The sequence below is a fragment of the Anomaloglossus baeobatrachus genome, chromosome 4, assembly GCF_048569485.1.
Source record: "Anomaloglossus baeobatrachus isolate aAnoBae1 chromosome 4, aAnoBae1.hap1, whole genome shotgun sequence".
Classification (NCBI taxonomy): Eukaryota; Metazoa; Chordata; class Amphibia; order Anura; family Aromobatidae; genus Anomaloglossus; species Anomaloglossus baeobatrachus.
Genome location: NC_134356.1, coordinates 127,279,420 through 127,302,837, shown reverse-complemented (window position 1 = coordinate 127,302,837; position 23,418 = coordinate 127,279,420). Strand labels below are relative to the sequence as shown.

General features: G+C 44.5%; 1 protein-coding gene across 1 annotated transcript in view; it reads right to left on the bottom strand.

Annotated features, from left to right (window-relative positions):
• Nucleotides 1-23,418, bottom strand: part of LOC142303290 (solute carrier family 22 member 4-like) — a 133,784-nt gene that overhangs the window by 25,275 nt on the left and 85,091 nt on the right. Inside the window, exons 5-7 of the mRNA XM_075344538.1 lie at nt 21,206-21,332; nt 21,022-21,122; nt 19,152-19,366 (exon numbers count right to left, since the gene is read on the bottom strand). Coding sequence (XP_075200653.1) covers nt 19,152-19,366; nt 21,022-21,122; nt 21,206-21,332 — 443 coding nt within the window. The remainder of the gene's footprint in view (nt 1-19,151; nt 19,367-21,021; nt 21,123-21,205; nt 21,333-23,418) is intronic.

Sequence of the window (23,418 nt, the reverse complement as noted above, 5' to 3'; positions counted from 1 at the left end):
TGTCGCACAACATCGCCTGGACCCGTCACACGGACTTACCTTCCCTGCGACGTCGCTGTGACCGACGAACCGCCTCCTTTCTAAGGGGGCGGTTCGTTCAGTGTCACAGCGACGTCACTGAACCGCCGCCCAATAGAAGCGGAGGGGCGGAGATGAGCGGGACGAACATCCCGCCCACCTCCTTCCTTCAGCATTGTGGCTGGGAGTCAGGTAAGGAGAGGTTCCTCGTTCCTGCGGTGTCACACGTACCGATGTGTGCTGCCGCAGGAACGAGGAACAACTTCGTTACTGCTGCAGTAACGATATTTGAGAATGGACCCCCATGTCACCGATGAGCGACTTTGCACGTTTTTGTGACGATGCAAAATCGCTCATAGGTGTCACACGCAACGGCATCGCTAAAGCGATCGGATGTGCGTCACCAATTCCGTTACCCCAACGAGATCACTTGAGCGATGTCGTAGCGTGTAAAGCCCGCTTTACAGTGATACTAAATTTATACGGTAATTTAGGTTTTACTACTTTCTTCAATAACATTACTTTTAAACAATGAACATTTTTTTATGTGTAAAAATGTGAAAGGCATTGTAATAGCTGCAATCTATGCTCAGTTACCGGTACTTGAAATTCAGATTTCTACATGAGTTCTCTATATATTATTCAGTGGGTCTTCTGTTATGATATTATATATATATATAGTGCAAAAAAACCAGTGAAAAAGTAAGAGTGTGTAAATAGTTATGTAAAAAATAAATATCAAACTTTCCGGAATGACTTCATGTTGCTCATCTCATTCTGAACAGACGTGTTGGGAAGATAATGCACAATACTCTGTGGGGGAGTGAGTCGCTGAATGAGAAACTAAAGCAGCAGAATGGTAGTCCTGTAAGAAAGGCATCTATGGAATTTACAGATTTACGCAAACTGTTATTTTGCTTCTTGGAACTTAAGCCCCTAAGCACTGGCTGATTTTTTTTTTTCTTCTTTGTTTTTGCGTTTTCGTTTTTTCCTCCTCTTATTCGAAGAGCCATATCTGTTTTATTTTTCCATCGATGCACCATTCTGAGGGCTTGTTTATTGCGGGATGAGTTGTACTTTGGAATGCCACCATTCATTTTATCAGATCTACAAAACATATACAGCTGCACACTAAAATGTATACCAGGAACCTAAGTTAGGTTCCTGGTATACAGAGATTACCTTGCCATTGGTAACCAGGCTCACATGATTTGGCCAATACATAAGCTAGATATCTCTTTTTTCAAATATTCCTATGGCAGTAATGCAATGCCAGAGTTCACTTATTCATTGTTAACATTTTAGTGTGCAGCTGTATGTTTTTTGTAGTTATAATGCATACCTCCCAACTTTCAAAGAAAGGAAAGAGGGAGATACTGTGCGGCGCGCCGCGGCGATTTTAGGCCATGCCCATAACCACACCCATTTCACAACTAGTCACACCCATAACCACTCCCCATTTACACCCATTTCCCCCCTGAAAATAAAAATGTTTAAAAAATACACACACACATATTTGGTATCGCCGTGTTCAGAAATGCCAGATCAAAATATAAAATCAAATAATCTGATCGGTACACGGTGTGTCGAGAAAAAAAATTCCAAACTCCAAAATTACGGTTTTTGGTTGCCGCAAAAATTATTTAAAATGCAATAACAGGTGATCACAACTTAGCATCTGCGCAAAAATTGTATCCCTAAAAATGCTAGCTTAAGATGCAAAAAATAAGCCATCACTGAGCCCCAGATCCTGAAAAATGAGAACGCTATGGGTCTCGGAAAATAGCGCAAATAGCCCAATTTTTTGAAGTACAAACTTCTGAATTTTTTTAACCCTTTAGATAAAAGTAAAAGTATACATGTTTGTTATCTATGAACTCGTACTGACCTCAGGCGTCCTACTGACCGGTCAGCCTCACCATATATTTAACATGGTGAATAAAATATCCCAAAAACAATTGTGCAATTGCACTTTTTATTTGCAATTTCACCGCATTTGGATTTTGTTTCCCGTTTTCCAGTAACTATATGGTAAAACTAATGGTTTCATCCAAAAGAACAACTCGTCCCGCAAACAACAAGTCACCATATGGCAAAATTGACGGAAAAATAGAAAAGTTACGGCTCTTGGAAGAAGGAGAGGAAAAAAATGAAAAATCTCCCGGGGTGAAGGGGTTAATAGAAGCAATTAGAGAAGACTTATTGTTCTGCTGTAATCATGGGAAGCGTTACCATCACCTCTCCACTGAGAGGTCAAATGAAGCTGCAGAATCACCACCAGGAGTCATCTGTGATCGCTCTGAGTCGGCACAGATCAGCGCTGCGCAGAACAGGCAGGTAGATAACAACTACTTGTCTGTGAATTCTTAGCCCCTTAAGAAAAAAAATCCAAAAGTCCTAGACGGATAACCCCAATAAACCAACATCGCATTATTATTTCTGCTATTATTGGGGAGATAATACCTGTTACTTTAAGGCTATGTTCACATTGTGTTTTCGCCAAACATCAATTGCTCCGTCGGGCCTTCTGTGTGAAGCCCTAAAAAAATAGGATTTTAGCACGACCTGTGAAGTGGCTATTGACTTTAATAAGGCAGACCCAAGACCCAGGAGAGCCGAACTGGTTGGGCAGCCAGGAAAGAGCAGAGCTGAACTGGTTGGGGAGCCAGGACGAAGCCGAGCTAAACCGGTTGGACAGCCAGGACCCAGCAGAGCTGAACTAGTTGGGCAGCCAGTATGGAGCAGAGTGGAAGTGGTTGGGCAGCCAGTATGAAGCAGAACGGAACTGGCTGGGCAGCCAGGATCTAGCGGAGCGGAACTGATTGGGCAGCCAGGATCCAGCAGAGCAGAACTGGTTGGGCAGCCAGGATCTAGCAGAGCGGAACTGGTTGGGCAGCCAGGATCCAGCAGAGCTAAAAGGTTGGGCAGCCTGGACGCAGCAGAGCTCAACCGGTTGGGCAGCCAAGACACAGCAGAGCCGAAGTAGTTGGGCAGCCAGGATGCAGCAGAACCGAAGCGGTTGGGCAGCCAAAACACAGCAGAGCCGAAGCGGTTGGGCAGCCAGGATGCAGCAGAGTTGAAGCGGTTGGGCAGCTAGGACGCAGCAGAGCCGAAGCAGTTGGGCAGCCAGGATGCAACAGAGCCAAAGCAGTTGGGCAGCCAGGTCGCAAAAGAGCTGAAGCAGTTGGGCAGTCAGGACACAGCAGTGCCAAAGCGGTTGGGCAGCCAGGACACAGCAGTGCCGAAGCGGTTGGGAAGCCAGGACACAGCAGAGTTGTAGCGGTTGGGCAGCTAGGACGCAGCAGAGCCGAAGCAGTTGGGCAGCCAGGATGCAACAGAGCCAAAGCAGTTGGGCAGCCAGGACGCAACAGAGCCGAAGCGGTTGGGCAGCCAGGATCCAGCAGAGAAGAACCAGTTGGGCAGCCGGTCCAACAGAGATTAAAGGGAACCTGTCACCCATCCGACCAGTCTGCACCGCACCGCCCCTTAGGTGAGTATTATAAAGTGATTTTTACTTTTTACACAGCGGCCTGGGCTCTTATATACAGCATGTTAGAATGCTGTATATAATGGCTCACTGGTGGTGGCTGCAGCTTATAGTCACCAAATCTGGTGACAGGTTCCTTTTAAAGTGAACCTGTCAGGTGTAATATGCACTCAGAGCCAGGAGCAGTCCTGGGTACTTATTGCTAATCCCTGCCTAACCGTTGTCCCTGTATACACTAGCATAGATAAAGCCATCTTTAGAAAAAGTATTTTTAAAGATCTTATATCTTATGCTAATGAGTGCGGGGACTAGTCCCAAGGGCGTAACTTCGCTTGGCTAGTCAGCTCACATAGCATGTTAGCATGATATTACACCCCTGTGTGAGTACTAACACGCTATGTGAGCCGACTAGCCAAGTGAAGTAACGCCCTTGGGACTAGTCCCCACGCTCATTAGCATAAGATATAAGATCTTTAAAAACACTTTTTCTAAAGATCTCTTTATCTATGCTAGTGTATACAGGGATGGTTAGGCATGGATTAGCAATATGTACTCAGAACTGCTCCTAGCTCTGAGTGCATATTACACCTGACAGGTTCCCTTTAACTGGTAGGGCAGCCAGGATAAAGCAGAGCTGAACCTGTTGGGCAGCTAGGACCCAGCAGCTCTGCAGGCAGGAGACCATGTGATCGGTAAGCTAATAGAAGCCTCAGCAGATGCTAACTCCTCATAGTTTATTACTGGCCAGTGCTGCAGGAGAGGAAACAAGTGCTGATTGCAGGTTCTCCTCAGTTTCTTGATTTCCCTGTGTCTCCAGCAGTGAGAAGCAAACACATGGGAAGTCAGAGAAAACAGCTGTTGAGAAGCGCACAGGCTCCGTGGCTGGGGATGTCAGCAGCAGTCACAGGAGTTTCATGTAGCGTGCTCGGCTCTGTAATGGATAGAACAAATAGAAGTGTTGTCCAAAGGACTTGGTTTTTCCCCATGTAAAAAATTTGATGTTTTCCAAACTATACTGGACATTAATAAACTAGCTCGTAATCTTACTCTTAGATGTCATTTTGAACAGGATAAACAGACAGATGTCTCAGAAAATTTGTTGATCGATAATAATGAACTTCCAGATTTTACAATTGATAATGGTATTTTTTGTTTCAATGAATTAATGCATCTATCTAATTAAAGGGAGTTGGAAACAGAAAGCCTTTATAGAAAATTGTCATTAAATTTAAGTTTCTCTAAGTCAAATCCTAAATTCTATCCATTGAAGTCGAGACCACCAGTTTTAGACCAATTCCAAGATTTGATAGAAAGAGAATTGATTGAGCTAGATCAACAAACAACTAATTTCTGTAATAACTTAAATAAAAAACAACTAGAAGCAATAGATCTATTGAGAAATAATAAAGATTTAACAATTAGACCAGCGGATAAGGGGGGTGGGATTGTGGTGTTGGATACAATTATATCTGCAATGCAATCATACTATGTTAGCAAACAGTGATATCTATGCACAGATTGATTCAGATCCTATAATAAAATTTAAAAAAGATCTAGAGGATCTATTGGAAGAAGGTATCTATTTAGGTGCCATGGATGAGGATCTAAAAAAAGTGTCTGTGTATTGATTTTCCTGTTACTCCTATTTTTCATTCGTTACCAAAAACCCACAAAAATAAGTCCCCCCCCATTTAGACCTATAATCGCGGGTATAGGCTCTATCAATGAAAATTTAGGGTCCTGGGTAGACCATTACTTGCAGCCTTTATTTAGAGCTGTTCCTGGGTATATACGAGATAGAAAGGATGTAATTAATGGTCTGCAAGATATAGCATGGTCTCCTCACTATAGCTGGTTGAGTTGTGATATTATAACATTGTATCCCTCCCTCCCATTTGATGTCATTTTGAATAGTCTCAAAATTTTCCTTGAAAAATATAGCCCATATACCAAACAGATTGATGAGTTTTTGTTCCTATCCATACAATTTTTATTAACACATAATTATTTTGTTTTTGATGAAAAATATTTTTTGCAGAACCAAGGCGTTAGCATGGGGGGGAAATTTCCCCCCTCATTAGCTAACATAGTAGTTGCCATTTGGGAGGAACAGAATATCATTAATGTTTGTAATCCCTTTAAGAATAATATTAAACTATATGGACGCTATATAGACGATATAGTCATTATATGGGAGGGTGATCATCATTCTTGAGATCAGTTTGTGAAATACATCAATGATAATTGTTTCAACCTCAAGTTACTCATAATTTTCAAAAAAATGAAATCCATTTTTTGGACATCATCTTAAAGGGAAATATGGAAAATGGTTCTATTGAAATTATTCCATATAGGAAACCTTCTAATAATAATGATATACTACACGCTAGTTCGTGTCATCCCATTCATATAATTGTTAATATACCTACGTGTGAAATGATATGAACTAAAAGAAATTGTAGTAATTCATGTAAATTTGAGGAGGAAAAAACTATGGTATGTAAACGATTACGAGATAGAGGATATCCTGAATGGACACTGGCTAGAGCTATGGATAATGTAGATAAAATCGATAGACAAGATTTATTGAAGAATAAAAATAAAAAGCAGAATAATTTGTATAGTCGGTCCCAGTTGTAATCCAGTTACATTTTCAATTAAATACAGCCCGCAATATTTCCAAATTATACAAATAATAAAAAAATATCTGCCCATTTAACACCAATATCATCAAAGAAGATAATTTATTCAATAATATTATATATATCAAATATAGATTTAAATGGAACAGTGAATGGATATATACGATATAGCAAAAATAGCGGTGAATAATAAATGTCAATATGTCCAACTGAGCGCTGCACGTGGGACCCAACACTATATAAGATATATTAATCAGTATATAAAGAAAGAATTGGATGTTAAGTTGGATTCAACTGTCAAGAAAATTCAAGATAATCAGTTGAAAAAACTTAATCGTGACCAAAGAGACTTTGCCAATAATATGGTTTATTTTTGGCGAAGACCCTCCTCTACTCATACCAATGCTGTGAGATCTTCCTCATTTTCCTCTGCCAATTCCATGAGTGAGCAATCTGATATATCATCTGTATCACAGACACGCTCTGGAGCATTTTTTGGAGGTGGAGCACGTGGACGTGGAACTGGATACTCTCGATATTATCATGAGTCTCCTCGCCCCTTGAAACAACATAGGGGCTCGAATAAGGTGATTAATTTAAGTTCACATATATTGACCTCAGCAGATGAATCCTTATTGGAGAAGGGGTTGTCCTTCTCCCCTGTGGCTAAGTTTGACCCATTTTTGGCCACTAAAGATCTCCATATCTTTGCCCGGTCTTTGATTTTCAAAAAATTCTTTTATGATGATTCTCTGTGTTCTATGTTTCCCTCAGCACAGGAACAAGAGGCAATAAAGATTTTGGAGGAATTATCTGCTGAGAGTACAATTGGCATAGAAGGTAAGATCCCTTCTTCCATTAAACCACGCTCCAAGAAATTCCCATCTTTTACATCTTGCTCCAATATAGAGCTGTTTGTCCAGATTGTATCAGAAAAATTTAAAGGAAATCGCCACACACATCACTTATAAAGAGGATAATCTAACCCGGGAGGAACGATCTCGTTTATATGAATTGAAACATCTTTCTAATGTGGTGCTGAAGCCGGCCGACAAGGGTGGCAACATCGTCATTTGGCCTTCAGATATGTACGAAAAAGAGGCATTTCGTCAGTTATCCAATGCAGCCTGTTATAAGAAACTTACGTACAATCCACTATTTAATTTTTCCACCCTATTAAAGAATATATTGAAAAAGGCATCAGATGACGGTGTTGTCACCTCCGATCTGGCTTCAGCGCTACAAGTACATGAACCATCTATAGCAACAATGTACTTATTACCTAAGATCCATAAGGATCGATCTGTTCCTCCCGGCAGACCAATCATTTCTGGTTGTGGTGGTTTCCTTGAAAATGTCAATAAATGGATTGACTCCATCCTCCAGCCCATTGTCCAGACCCTCCCTTCTTTTTTGAAGGATACAGGGGATTTATTGAAACAAGTTGATGGAATGCATCTGGACAATGAATCATTGTTGGTTTGTGCGGATGTTGAGGCATTGTACACTAGTATACGTCACTCTGATGGATTGGCGGCTGTTCGATATTTCATTAATATGTCTAACCTTACATCAGGGATTATCAATCTTGTCATGGCCCTTCTTGAATTTTCTTTAACTCATAATTTTTTTCTTTTTAAGGGGTCCTTCTATCTGCAGCTCCAGGGTACAGCGATGGGCGCGGCCTTTGCGCCCTCGTATGCCAACTTGTTCCTGGGGCTGTGGGAGAGGGACCTCCTCCTGTCAGACCAGTTGTCGTCAGTGGACCGTGTCCCCTTTTGGGCACGGTACATTGACGACATCTTTTTGGTCTGGCAGGGGTCTTCATTTTCATTACAAAAGTTTTTTTCTGATATTAATATGAATAATTTTAATATTCATTTAACCTATTCCTTTTCCCATGACAGGATTGATTTTCTCGATGTGGTCCTGAAGCGTGACGCTTCGGGATTTATACAAACGGACTTGTTCCGTAAAGCAACAGCCGCAAATTAATTCTTACATGCCTCATCATCCCACCCTGCCTATATGATTAATGCAATTCCTGTAGGACAGTTTCTGAGGATTCGTAGGGTCTGCTCTACAGATAGTGATTTTGAGAGTCAAGCCAACAAACTTAAAATGATGTTTAAAGAACGCGGATATAGCAATCGATCGATTAAACGTGCCCATCATCGTGCTAAGTATAGTACACGTGATCAATTGTTATATCCCAAACATAAGTCTCATGGCGATGTGGTGACGAGATTTGTTACCCAATACCATGCTCAATTCCCTGCAATGAGGGATTGTTTGTTGGAATCATGGCCTATCCTTAGGGCAGACTCTACACTCCGTAAGATCCTTCCGGACAGACCACGCTTTGGTATTCGGAGATCCTGTAATTTGCACGATCATCTGGTTCGTTCCCAATATAGACCACCTGATCCGACTATGTTTGGCCAACTGATACCACCAGTTCGGGGTGGATGCGTCCCGTGCGGAAGATGTGTAGCATGCCCCAATATATTACGCTCTGACTCGTTCTATGATTCTTCTAACACAAAAAACTTTTCAATCAAGCAACGTATAACATGCACTAGTTGTGCTGTTATATACTTTGCAACTTGTCCTTGTGGCAAAATTTATGTTGGGATGACTACCCGACAACTTAAAGTCCGAGTCAGGGAACATGTGCTGGGGATCCTGGCTGCTTCGTCAGCTCTGGACGCATCCACCCTTAAAACATTGCCCCGACACTTTAAGTTGTGTCACAATTCTGATGCTAGGGGATTGATGGTTAGGGGTATCGATATGCTCAGAGTTGATGCCAGAGGTGGTGCAGTTAGTGTGCGCCTGGCCCAACTTGAGGCCAGATGGATATGGACGTTGGACACGACATATCCATCTGGTCTCAATGAAAATAATAGTTTTTCCTCTTTCTTGTGATGTTTTTAGTTTGGGAGTTTTGTACAGTTTTTAACTTTTTATATTTTTTCTTCTTAGTGACAAAAATCTTTCCACTTCATCTTTTCCACATGTGGTTTATTCTTGATATGTGGAAGCCTCCGTTTGGATTTATGCCTGATTCCCTTCAACTTCGGAATTTTTTGTATTATGGATCATTGTTGTACCTATTTGAAGATTTCTATGTATATCATTTACATCTGTTCTATATTGAACTTTATTCATGAAAACTGTTGGTGCAATTGTACTGATGTGTATGCTATGTGTTGATGTCATGTACATTAGTATATGTTATATGATCTGTATATTTGCGACACTTTGTGGAATCTAATCATTCCATGTGTGGTTTCCCATACGCTTCTTATGTGCTCAGTATATTGATGTATTCCCTATAATTAAGCTACCTGACTTATATACAGCAGGATAATAGCGCCTATCTTGTGGCGACTGCTGTACGCTCGCGCCTTCGGGCCTGCGGACCGCTGACTGGCTTGTCGTGTCATCAGAGGTCACCTGACCGGGAGTTCCCGGTCATGTGACTCTGACGCGGCCGCCGCTCTGCGTTCCGTGATGACTCATCGGCGCGAGCGTCACCATGCATCTCGCCTCTGATAGGCTACTGCTGAGGTTAAATACCCGGCACTCCCTGACGCCACTACCGCCCCGTGACGAAGGTACTCGAAACGGCCGTCGGGCCGCTTCCTGCTGGCTACTGCACGTGTCTCCTAACGTATTGATCAGGTATGGCGGTCACTATTTAGATGCTTTTCTACATAACATCTACTAATGACTAATGGGATTTAGTGATCACCATCACTGGTGGTCACCACTTAGGTGCTTTTTCTATATAACATCTACTAATGGGATTATGTGATTACTATCACCGGGGTATACTAAGGGTACCTTCACACTTAGCGATGCAGCAGCGATCCGACCAGCGATCTGACCTGGTCAGGATCGCTGCTGCATCGCTACATGGTCGCTGGTGAGCTGTCAAACAGGCAGATCTCACCAGCGACCAGTGAACAGCCCCCAGCCAGCAGCGACGTGCAAGCGACGCTGCGCTTGCACGGAGCTGCCGTCTGGAAGCTGTGGAGACTGGTAACTAAGGTAAACATCGGGTATGGTTACCCGATGTTTACATTAGTTACCAGCGCACAGCTGTGTGTGCAGGGAGCAGGGAGCCGCGCACACTGAGCGCTGGCTCCTTGCTCTCCTACCATAGCTACAGTACACATCGGGTTAATTAACCCGATGTGTAATGCAGCTACATGTTCAGAGAGCAGGGAGCCGCGCACACTGCTTAGCGCTGGCTCCTTGCTCTCCTAGCTGCTGTACACATCGGGTTAATTAACCCGATGTGTACAGCAGCTACATGTGCAGAGAGCCGGAGCCGGCAGCACAGGCAGCGTGAGAGCTGCAGAGGCTCGTAACTAAGGTAAATATCGGGTAACCACCTTGGTTACCCGATGTTTATCTTGGATACAGCTTACCTCAGCTGTCAGATGCCGGCTCCTGCTCGCTTCATTTGTCGCTCTCTCGCTGTCACACACAGCGATCTGTGTGTCACAGCGGGAGAGCGGCTTTGAAGAAAACGAACCAGGGCTGTGTGTAACGAGCAGCGATCTCGCAGCAGGGGCCAGATCGCTGCTCAGTGTCACACACAGCGAGATCGCTAATGAGGTCACTGCTGCGTCACAAAAAGCGTGACTCAGCAGCGATCTCGGCAGCGAGCTCGCTGTGTGTGAAGCACCCATAAGCAGTCAACCGCAGCTCTATTGTGTGCTACTTAGCTAACTATTGGGTATGGTAATTATTTGTTGTTTACTATTACTGTATGTATGACTGCTGATGTATTTAACTGGTCATTCGACAGTTTGATTATTTTTTGTCTGAATCCATTAGCATATATTTTTTTTTTGGTCCATTAATTAGGTGTAGTTGGGGATTATCTACTATTACCACTTAGCCATTGTGGTTGATATTCACACAGGGTGGTTTCCTTCCCCTCTTTCAATTGATATATCGAGAAGGGTAGTCGACCATTACTTATTTAAATTATATTAATTGTGTGATATATATACCCCATATTGGTGGCCATGGGATGATTCCTGTGTCAGTATGATTGAAGGTTCCCCCCTTTGCCATTATTAAAATACTGGATGTGAGATTATAAGCATTTTTTGTGACTGTGATACCTTTGGGCCAATATTTCCATATCTTGTGGATGTAATTCTGCTTTGGCCCTTTCTTTATATACTGATTAATATATCTTATCTAGTGTTGGGTCCCACGTGCAGCGCTCAGTTGGACATATTGACATTTATTATTCACCGCTATTTTTGCTATATCGTATATATCCATTCACTGTTCCATTTAAATCTATATTTGATATATATAATATTATTGAATAAATTATCTTCTTTGATGATATTGGACGTTGTTCGCCGCTTCTTTCTCCTTTTACTACTTGCCTTAGCGAATGTCCTTTATAAATTAATATATCCATGAATATTTTTATGAGATATTTATTAATATGAATTTTTAACACTGTTCATTGTTGCCATTTAACACCAGAATACCACCATTTCTAGACTAATAAATTCACAGTCAATACGGTTCGTGTCTAAACGAACTACTACCCTAGGTAATATACTATCTCCTAGTTTTTTTTCAAGAAAACCCACAAAAAAGAATATACTTGGTTAGTTTATAGAGGGTTTTTTTTAGGTGTGGACATGTTCCCTGCAAGGTTTGCACTTACGTGGAAAAAGGAGATACTTTTACCTCCTTTTCCACGGGAACGCAATATAAAATCTACAGACATCTTAACTGTACTAGCGAAGGTGTAACATATCTGATTGACTGTACATTGTGTCAGAAACAGTATGTGGGCTGTACAATTGGACCTCTAAAGAACCGCATAAGACGCCATATCTCAGATATAGGTAAAACACGTTTATGCGGTTCTTCTGCGGTCTCTAGACACTTTACGATCTGTCATGGAGGCAATACAGCTGGGCTTAAATTTAGAGCTATAGAAAAAGTTCAACAAATGGCCAGAGGGGGAGACCTTCAACGTAAAGTTCTTAATAGAGAGTCCTTCTGGATATTTAAACTAAATACACGCATTCCACATGGTCTTAATATAAGACAGGACATGATTGTCCACTACAATTAAATTATTCATGTAATTATTGCTTTTATTTATTTTTTCTTAAAATATGTTTATTCTGTTTTTAAAGTTTTATATGTCTATAGATTATAGCATTGGAGTCTCCATCTCATGCACAGGTGTATAACACATATGTGTGGTAATCAACATAATCATGAACCAGTTGCATGATGGGGACTCCAAATAGACTATATAGCGGTATCAGAACCTTCTTTGTGCATCCATGAATAAATAAGACTTTTATGACCTTTCTTGGTGTCGAAACATGTTGGATGAATTGATATCTTAAAATGCCTTGTCTGTGGATCCCATCTGCGTTATGGAATTTTTAAAGTGATTAATAAAGACGTAAGTTACCTTTTAGAACAACTTATGATTTGCTGGTTTTTTTTTTTTTCTCTCTGTTCTCAAATTGCTGGAGCCATTGCCTTGGACTCTTGTGGCGCCCTGGACTAGCCAGGTCATCACAGGTAACACACACCCCCACCCCCACTAGACAGTTACATTAGCCAAACACAAAACCCTTGTTGCCTCCCTCCAGGATCTGATGTCCACACCAGGTGGGGTGGAGCCAGGCGGTTGGCCCCACCCACTGAGGAGTTCACAGGCCTGGAGGCGGGAAAAGGAGTTTAGTTGAGGAGGTTGAAGTGAGAGGAGTAAAGTGGAGAGTGTCTGGGTTTGTGGCCCAGGTACTGACAACAAGGTTGGCAGACGGTGGCGGCCGTCTGCAGGAGTGGTGGATCAACGCGGAACCGTAGGACTGCCGGTACCGACCAGGGAGCGAAGTGAAGCCAGCACACACAGGCAGGGCCATCGGACCCCGACTAGGCTTGGAGTTGCCGTCAACAGTCAAATCCGAGTGTGACAGGAACCCTAACAACCAAAGACTCGTTAGAAGGCAACCGTCCGCACCGTGAGGGTATACAGCTACCGCCAAAGGCTAGAGACCCAAGGGCCAGCGTCTGCGGGCAAACGGGCTCCTCCGGCATCCATACACCGGGGAGCGGACTACCGTTGGGGACCCATCATAGTCAAGACAGTACACAAAGGTACAGGGAAAGACAAACACCATTACCTGTCCGGTGAGAGACACTGCAGCTGGCTGTGGGACCCGTCCATCCAGCCGTTTGGTTTACCAGAGACTTTGTGCATCTCTTGCTGAGTGAGTACACCTGTGCCATCCGGCACCGCGCTGCGCTGTCCCTGCAACCCTGCACCTCACCAACCCTGCCTCCCCGTCACACCACCGGGCCCCAGGACCACCAACCCCTACCCACGGAGGGGGAAAACAACATCCCAGCTGCTCCCTACCATCGCTCACGGGATCCCCGTCACCAGCAGCGGTGGTGCCCATCTTCACCACAACCCGTGGGTGGCGTCACGGACTAAATCCCCAAACAAACCACCCCCTTTTCACTCACGGGCGAGGAGCGCCGCTCGAGTCCCCGGATCCGGCCCACCGCTCGAGCCACCGAGCAGCAGCAGCAGCGCCGGACCCAAGCGTTAGCGAGTGCTGCGCCCCGCCACCCGCGACACTCTCCGTGCTGGATTGGGTGTGTCAAACCTTTGAGCTTTATTTAAAGGAGTGCTGGATATATTTTTCTACTTAGAAGGGAGAAACAGCGAGGCGGGGCTACAGTGGTTGGGCGGAGCCATGGGATACATAGCTCCCGCTCGGGACTTGGGAGCAAAGGCTCAAAAGCAGGAGAGTCCCGCTATATCCGAGACAGTTGGAAGGTATGATAATGTGTTTTCATCTAGTACCTGTTCACACTTATTGGATGTGCGGGTCAGTCTTTTTTGTACATTTTATCATATGATGTAATGGTAAGTGGGAAAAAAATACCCAAGTGTTGTTGAAATAGCAAAAAGAAGTGAAATTCTGTAATTGTTTTTTGGACTTTTTATTTACAAAGTTCATTATACAAACAAACTGACCATGACATATGATTCTCCAGGTCAGTACGACTATGTAGACACCAAACTTGCATAGCTTTTGTTTTATTTAAGTGGTAAAAACAAAATCAGACATTTTTAAAAAAAAAAAAAAATAAATAAAATCTTACATGCGCCGCAACTTTCCAAGAGCTGTAACACTTTCAGTTTTTGGGATATGAAGTTGTGTGAAAGCTTGATTAATTTTTTTGTGCCCTGAGCTAATGTTTTTATTTACATTGTTTTGTGGTATATACAATGTTTGATCGTTTGCTATCACATTTTCTTTTTGTTGCTGCGGTGGTAGAAAAACTGCAGTTCTGATCTTTTTTTCTCGTTATGCTGTTTACCAACTAGATGAATTTCTCTTATTTTGATAGATCAGACTTTTACGAATGCAGCGATACAAAATATGTGTATTTTTTTTATTTCTTAATTTGGTGTAATTTGAACTTTCATATATATTTTTTTTCATAACTTTTTTTCTACTTTGTACTGTATTTAACCCCTTCAGCCCCCGGGCACTTTCCGTTTTTGCGTTTTTGTTTTTTGCTCCTTTTCTTCCGAGAGCCGTAACTTTTTTATTATTCCGTCAATCTTGCCATATGAGGGCTTGTTTTTTGCGGGACAAGTTGTACTTTTAAATGAAATCATAGGTTTTACCATATAAAGTACTGGAAAACAGCAAAAAAATTCCAAGTGTGGAAAAACTGCAAAAAAAGTGTGATCACACAATAGTTTTTGGGATGTTTTATTCACCGTGTTCACTATATGGTAAAACTGATGTATCTATGTGATGCCTCAGGTCGGTGCGAGTTTGTAGACACCAAACATGTATAGGTTTACTTGTATCTAAGGGGTTAAATAAAAATGCACAAGTTTGTCCAATAAAAGTGGCGTACGTTTTGCGCCATTTTCTGAAACACGTAGCGTTCTCATTTTTCGGGATCTATGGCTCAGTGATGGCTTATTTTTTGCGTCTCGAGCTGACATTTTTAATGGTACCATTTTTGCGCAGATGCTACGTTTTGATCGCCTGTTATTGCATTTTGCGTAAAACATGCGGCGACCAAAAAACGTAATTTTGGCGTTTGGAATTTTTTTGCCACTACACCGTTTACCAATCAGATTAATTGATTTTATATTTTGATAGATCGGGCATTTCTGAACGCGGCGATACCAAATATGTGTATATTTATTTATTTTTTAACCCTTTAATTTTCAATGGGATGAAAGGGGGGTGATTTGAACTTCTAGGTTTTTTGTTGTTTTTTTTTTATTTTTTTTTACTTTTATTTTACTTTTTTTTTTTATTATTTTACTAGTCCCCCTAGGGGGCTATAGTGATCAGCAATCTGATCGCTGTTATCTATCTGCTGATCACAGCTATACAGCTGTAAACAGCAGATTCAGTCACTTCCGGTTTCCCTTTGCTCCGTGCCAAGGAAAAACGAAAGTGAAACTTCGTAGCTGCAGGCGTCATCACATGACCCTGTGCTACGATGGCAACCACCGAATGTCACGTGATCACCCACGTGACTTCCGGTGGGGGCGGCGGTAAGTAAAAAACATGGCCTCGCGCATATAGATCTCGCTCCCAGACTTTGGCAGCGAGATTTAAGGGGTTAAATGTTGCAAGTGGAAGCGATTCCACTCGCAACATGCAGGCACATATGTCAGCTGTTGAAAACAGCTGATATATGTGCCGACCGCCGCCGCCTGCTCGCGGCAGGGGGCGGGGCTTAACGGGACACGATCCTTGACGGATAGATCCGTCCAAGGTCGTGAAGGGGTTAATAATCCCTTTTGGGGACTTGAGCCTGCAATAGCTTGATCACCTGTGTTACAGCATTGCTGTACATAGAAGAAATCAGTCTCACATGAACGACACCATGGACTGGTTTTCACAGAAGGATTGAGATGACAGTACAGAGGTTATTAGCTAACCCCTGGCTGTCATGACATGGCGATTGCGCTGATGAGGTGTCAGTAGAGTGCGACTCCCTGCCAGCACCCGTTAAATGCTGCTGTCAGAAATTGACAGCGGCATTTAATAGGTTAACACCGCTCCATCCACATCTGTTAGAGGCAGATGAAGGCTGAGTAATTTAGCCATCATCTGCAGGGAAAGATGTGGACTTGGTGTCTGAGCCAGTGGCAAAGGCAGGGAGACAATTAATGGCAGACAAAGTACGTTATTAGCAGCAAAGGGGTTTTTAATCACTTAATTATAAATAAATAATGTAGTACTCAGCAATGCTATACTTGTATGCCCTTATGAATCCCAAACATTTATCATGAATTTACCAGACATCCCTTCTTACATGAGCATACACAAAAGACTAATCTTCCAGAAAAGAACTCTTCCTATAAACCAGGGGTGGGGAACCTCCAGCCCGCGGGCCGTATACGGCCCGCCATGCCCTTTTATGCGGCCAACGGGCAGATTCCCGGGGGCGGCAGTGCTCGAGCCGCCACCGCCATGTTGCGGGCCGCCGGCCCTTTAAATCCGCACATGTGCTGCTGTGCACCATGTGCTGCTGTGGGCGGGTTTAGTGCTCTGCGTTGCCCGCCCCCCGGCCCTCGGAGCTGCGTGCCCGCCCCCCGGAGCTGCGGTGCCCGCCCCCCCCGGGCCTCGGAGCTGCGTGCCCGCCCCCTGGCACTCGGAGCTGCGCTGCCCGCCCCCGGAGCTGCGTGCCCGACCCCCAGCACTCGGAGCTGCGTGCCCGCCCCCCGGAGCTGCGTGTCCGTGCCCCGGCCCTCGGAGCTGCGTGCCCGCCCCCGGCCCTGCATGTCAGCCCCCCAGGCCTCGGAGCTGCGTGTCCACCCTCTATCCTCGGAGCTGCCTGTCCGGTGCCTGCTCTCCGGTGCTTTAGTCCGGCGCTGCTGTGTGTCCAGCGCCAGCCCTCTGCTGCTGTGTGCCCTGTCCAGTGCTTTGTGGCCCCCTCCCCTCCGTGCTGTGTGCCCCCCAATGCTGTGTATCACCCTAGGTTTGTGTGTCCCTCCTCCCCTCACTGATGTCAGGGCTCCGCAAGTGATATCCGTGCCCCCCCAGTGGTGCCTGCGCCCCAGCCCCTCTTGTGTGGCGCCTGCGCTCCAGCCCCTCTTGTGTGGTGCTTGCGCCACAGCCCCTCTTGTATGGCACCTGCGCCGCAGCCCCACTTGTGTAGCACCTGCGCCCCAGCCCCTCTTGTGTGGCACCTGCGCCCCAGCCCCTCTTGTGTGGCGTCTGCGCCCCAGCCTCCTCTTGTGTGGCGTCTGCGCCCCAGCCTCCTCTTGTGTGGCGTCTGCGCCCCAGCCCCTCTTGTGTGGCGTCTGCGCCCCAGCCCCTCTTGTGTGGCGCTGCGCCCCAGCGCCTCCTGTGGCGTCTGCACCCCAGACCCTCTTGTGGCGTCTGCGCCCCAGACCCTCTTTTGGCGTCTGCGCCCCAGACCCTCTTTTGGCGTCTGCGCCCCAGACCCTCTTTTGGCGTCTGCGCCCCAGACCCTCTTTTGGCGTCTGCGCCCCAGCCTCTCTTGTGGCGTCTGCGCCCCAGCCCCTCTTGTGGCGTCTGCGCCCCAGCCCCTCTTGTGGCGTCTGCGCCTCAGCCCCTCTTGTGGCGTCTGCGCCCCAGCCCCTCTTGTGGCGTCTGCGCCCCAGCCCGTCTTGTGGCGTCTGCGCCCCAGCCCGTCTTGTGGCGTCTGCGCCCCAGCCCCTCTTGTGGCATCTGCGGCCCAGCCCCTCTTGTGGCATCTGCGGCCCAGCGTCTCCTGTGTTGCTTATGCCCCCAGTGTCTATTGTGATGTGCATGTCCACAGCGTCTCCTGTGATATGTATGCCCCCCAGCATCTCCTGTGACTTATACATCACAGGAGGGGCGGGGGGCATATACATCACAGGAGGGGCTGGGGGCACATACATCACAGGAGGGCTGGGGGCATATACATCACAAGAGGGGCTGGGGGCATATACATCACAGGAGGGGCTGGGGGCATATACATCCCAGGAGGGGCTGGGGGCATATACATCACAGGAGGGGCTGGGGGCATATACAAGTCCCCAGCCCCTTGTGTGATGTATGTGCCCCCAGTTTGTCCTATGATGTATATACAGCAGGCCCAGCGTCTGCTATGTGATGTATATACAGCAGTCCCAGATTCTCCTATGTGGTGTATATGCAGCAGTACCAGTGTCTCCTAAGTGATGTATATGCCCCCAGCCCTTCCAGTGATGTATGTGCCCCCAGTATCTCCTGTGATGTATATACAGCAGTCAGCATGTTTCCTATGTGATATATGTGCCTCCAGTGTCTCCTGTGATGTATATACAGCGTCTGTTCTGTCATGTATATGATTTACCAATCTTATCACAAAGAGTTGACTGTGCTCCAGACCCAGACAAAAATGAAAAAGCAGCTGTGAGAAGAAACATGATTAGTATCACCAAACATCACAGCCACACCAAAGAGAAGCAGCTCCGGCCACCACAGTAGGGGTAAGTTAATTAATTGTTTGACCAAATATACTAGGGTAGTTTTCACATTGATAATTTTGTGCGGCCCCCGAAGGTTGGTAGAAATTTATAAATGGCCCCCGGCTGAAAAAAGGTTCCCCACCCCTGCTATAAACACTAACAGGATATCCATCACTAATGAGTCTCAGCCATTAGCGCCATCTCCCATATAGCCACGCAGCCAGACATGCAGCCAGACATCGAAGCCATTTCTAATCAGTCATATATACTGAGATTTAAGCCAGAAAACCTCATCTGACCCAAATACCATGTTACAGTGTTTCCCAACTCCAGTCCCCAAGAGTCACCAACAGGTCATGTTTTCTGGATTTCCTTAGGTGATAATTCCATAACCTGCAGAATACTAAGAATCCTGAAACCATAATCTGTTGATGGGTCTCGAAGGTCTGGAGTTGGGGAAAACTGTACTATAGCATCCTTAATAGAAAATACTTACTTTGCGGCACAAGTTGTATAAGAAGCAGCAAAACTCCACCGAGAAGCATTGTTCCACACATTGAATAGCGCCTGGATACGCGTCCAAGAAGCTGCCATGCTATAATATACGATGGAACTTCAATGGCAGCCAAAAGGAAGCAATTCAGAAATGGGTCACCATGCAAATTTGGGGTATTCAGGGAAACACCAAAATATCCAATGGATACAATCAACCTAGAATAGAATAATTTGTTAAATTATATTGACATTCAACTCCAGGACGGAATACACATGAACTACAAATAACATGAACAAACAATATACAAATATGAGCATAATGAGTGACAGACTGGGTTTATACCCTATGTTTTAGGTTTACTTTACTGCAATACGACTGATTTACCCTAAACAAGTCACAGCCAAAGTTTTTACATGTGAGCTTACCGTACATAGTTCATATAGTGTATCTTGACGACACTGGCAGATCACTAAAAGCCCCCAACCCTCTCACCCAGCATGAGGATGCAGACACAGTTGAATAAAGTGAGGGAACAGAGCTCTGCCAGCTCTCCGCTCCACAATCACCCTATGTGACTGAGTCTCAGTGTAGCAGGTTACTGTGGGAGTCACCATACTGAGTGGGGGGCTATGTGTGTGTCATACTGTGTGGGTGGTTGTATGCATAAACATACTATGTGGGAGGGCTGTGAGGGTCATCATACTGTGTAAGGAAATGTAGGCATATTGTGGTATAAGAGAACTGTTGCAGAACAATACTGTATGGGGAGCTGTGGGGAATCATACTGTGTGTATGGGGGTGACTGGGGGCATCATACTTTTTAGGGGTCACTATAGGGGCATCAAATTGTCTGGGGACTTTGGGGGCAACATACTGTGTGGGTAGACTGGAGGCATAATACTATTTGGGGGTCACTGCAAGGGTCATCATACTGTATGAGGGCTTGTCTTTTTGTGTAATAAGCTGTAGTATTTATTAGAATAGATATACAAAAATGAAAATTATGTCATAGTTTCTCATATATTTTTATAACAAAATTTTATAGCACGGGTCGTTACAAATGCGGTGTTAACAAACGTGACTCTTTGTAAGGTTTTTTTTTAGAAATACACTTTTCTTATGAAAACTGATTTTTATTTATAACATGTGTCCCTTTCTTTCAGTACTTCCTAGTGCTATAGGGGAAATGGAGCTGTGACATTTTGTCTTGATAATGCAGGGCAGTACTTATGTATTGCAGTGCGTTATCTACTCTGTCAGAGTGGGACTGACAGTAAGCCACTCAGGCCTCACTCCAGTGGCATCTGACTGGCTGATGTATATGGCAGACTCAGAGGCAATGATTAGACCTTTCTATTGCCAAAGCAACCATAGAAAAATGCAGGGATGCTAATGGCTGTGCCAATCGGAGCAATCTTTAGTCAAAATCTATATGTTGCTGTCACTGCTGGGGTTAAATTGCTGAGGTCTGCACTGTCTGGTTACAACACATATGGCAGGAGCCATTATACAGTGCTGTATAACCGCCAGCTCTTGCTGCAGATGGCATGGGCACAAGAGTCTAACTGTTCATCCGATTGCAAGAAATGACCGGCCATTTAGATATTCAATTATGTCCATTTGTGGGAAGTGGTTAACAACACATATATGTAAAGTGCAATGTGGAGGGGATATTTACACATCACGGTTATATCACCTATCATGACATAAATATGGAGCATCACTTGCAGGTGAGAATATCTGAGCATATGAGGCACAAAATGGAGGCTGCGCGGTCTATACCAGTGCTAGCATGTTTCACCATCTCACTCACATCAAATATTACACATAGTTATATACATGCAATCCTATATCTGAAGACATTACTCACCACAGCAGGATTACAAGTACTGTGATGAGGCGCATGTTGTTGGTTTTCAGTAAATCTAAGATGGTATGTCGTCTGTTGTGGCGCTGCTTGGTGTCCTCCAGCTATGAAGAGACAGAGATTTCCTCAGAAATGGATGTGACACAGAGTACTGTGCCCGCTCCTCACAGACGCTATCACACTTTACCTCAGCTGTCTTAAAGATGACGGCAGGTGCCGAAACTTTATTTTGTTTTGCTGCCTTCCTTATTATAGCCTCCGCTTCTTCTATTCTTCCCTGAGCGATCAGCCACTGAGGAGATTCTGGAATTACCCTGGAAGAGAACAATTCAAGGACATTCTTACCAATCAGTATAATAGGAGTCTGAAATCTCCACAATGGTCCTAAATAGTATATGGCAATAGGGAATTAGAGGGGTATGCAGACATATCAAGTATGGCACATACATTTAACATACAGTATATGGGTTTTATGACTCATCTTGCCTGGTAAAGCCCATTCCCCACATCCAGACTGAAAAAAACTCTGCAATCTTGAGAACCTGTTGAGTCTCCATTACATAACCTTTTGCTTCCTTAGTTCTATTTATTTTATTTACTTATTAAGTGAAGCATGAAGAATTAAAATATTGCTTGCCTTCTTGACATTTGACTTATATATTTTGCAGTGACTTCTCCTGAATGGAGAGTTGATACACATGATACTTCTGGGGTGCTGCTCAAGTAGGGTCCAAAACCGTCTCAAGTAGATGTAGAAGCTTGGCACTCAACATAAATGTGAATAGTGGTCTTTTATTGTGAAGAACTTGTAGGATCAGCACAAGCACAGATGTTTCAGTCAAAGACCTTCATCAGTGTGCGTGCAGGGGGTCCTCAGAGGGTAAAGCAACTTGGCAACTGGCGTAGTCAGGTATGACGCGGTGTCCACCGCTGTCTATGTGGCAATGCGTTTTACCTCACTACGCCAGTTCCCAAGTTCACATTTATCTTGAGTGCCAAGTTTCTACATCTACTTGAAAATAAACTATGGAACCTCACATTCACCGCTATGGGTGTTAGGTGCTCGTTCAGACAAGCAGCACGAACCGCACATGGAGAGCACACACCCATTACAGCCAGTGTGCCAGTGAAGAGGCCAGTGGTCTGCATGGAAAATATAGCTACAGGTACGTTACTGGTCTGATCTAAGGACGGACTAGTGCAGGAAAATAAATGGCAGCTCCTGCACTTGTTCTCTATGTGGACAGGCATATGGAGCCTGTTATGTCCACAATTTGTGAGCGTAACTGTCCTAAGTTTTTGTACAGCCGTCTGAACCCAGCCTAAAAGGAACCCCGTGCAAATGTATGAAAAAAATAAGGGATATAACAGTTGCTGTAGTGGTTTCTTTATGGAAGTCGCTTTGGACAGTCACACACAGACTAATCTCATATACAGCAGTCCCAATCATTTTAGTTTGGTTTTGGACCCGGACTTGACCTGAACTTCATTTGAAGTCACTGATTGGGCAGCCATAAACAGATCACTTTCGGGGAGAGAAGACAGGGTTTGCTTTTGTTTGGTTGTTGTTACCCCCAGCGTGAGCCGATGAAACACTGCAATTGGCTCACACTGAGAATCAAGTGTACCTGAGCACAATGACGCTCGTGCGAGTAGTTTGCATTCGTAAAGCATCTGAACACCAAACCTGAACTTTATTTTCTTGGCAAGGTCTGAGTTCGTACCGAACACCAAACTTCATGTTCGCTTATCCATACTCACAATCTAAATTCTCTATTAGTATTGTCTTTGGTGTGCGGGAGGAAAACAGAGAACCCAGAGGAAACCCACACAAGCACAGGGAGAACATACAAACTCCTTGCAGATGTTGTCCTTGATGGGATTTGAACCCAGGACCCCTGCTCTGTATGACTACAGTGGTAACCACTGAGCTGCAATGCTGATAGGTGAGTATATGAAAGTGAATCTGTCACCAGGTTTTCGCTACCTCATCTGAGAGCAAAATAGTGTAGAGAAAGAGACCCTGATTCCAACAATGTATCACTTAGTTTACTGGGTGCAGCAGTTGTGCTACAATCAGAGTTTTCTCTGCTATAGATGTTGAAGTTTCAGAAAGCTAACCCTGGCCACACCCCTGATTAGCAGCTTTTTACAGTATATACATTGTATATTGACAGTAAGCTGCTAATCAGTGCTGTGAGGTTAGGGTTGAACAGTGGGCAGCTAGTCTGGCAGTGATTATCTCTTGCTGCTAAAACACTGATTGTATTGATACTCAAGCACACAGCCTAATAAGGGACACAACCCTGAAATCAGTGTCTCAGCCCCTACTTCATGCTGACCTCAGATTAGATAGCAAAAACGTGCTGACAGATTCCATTTAATACACTTACACTAAAT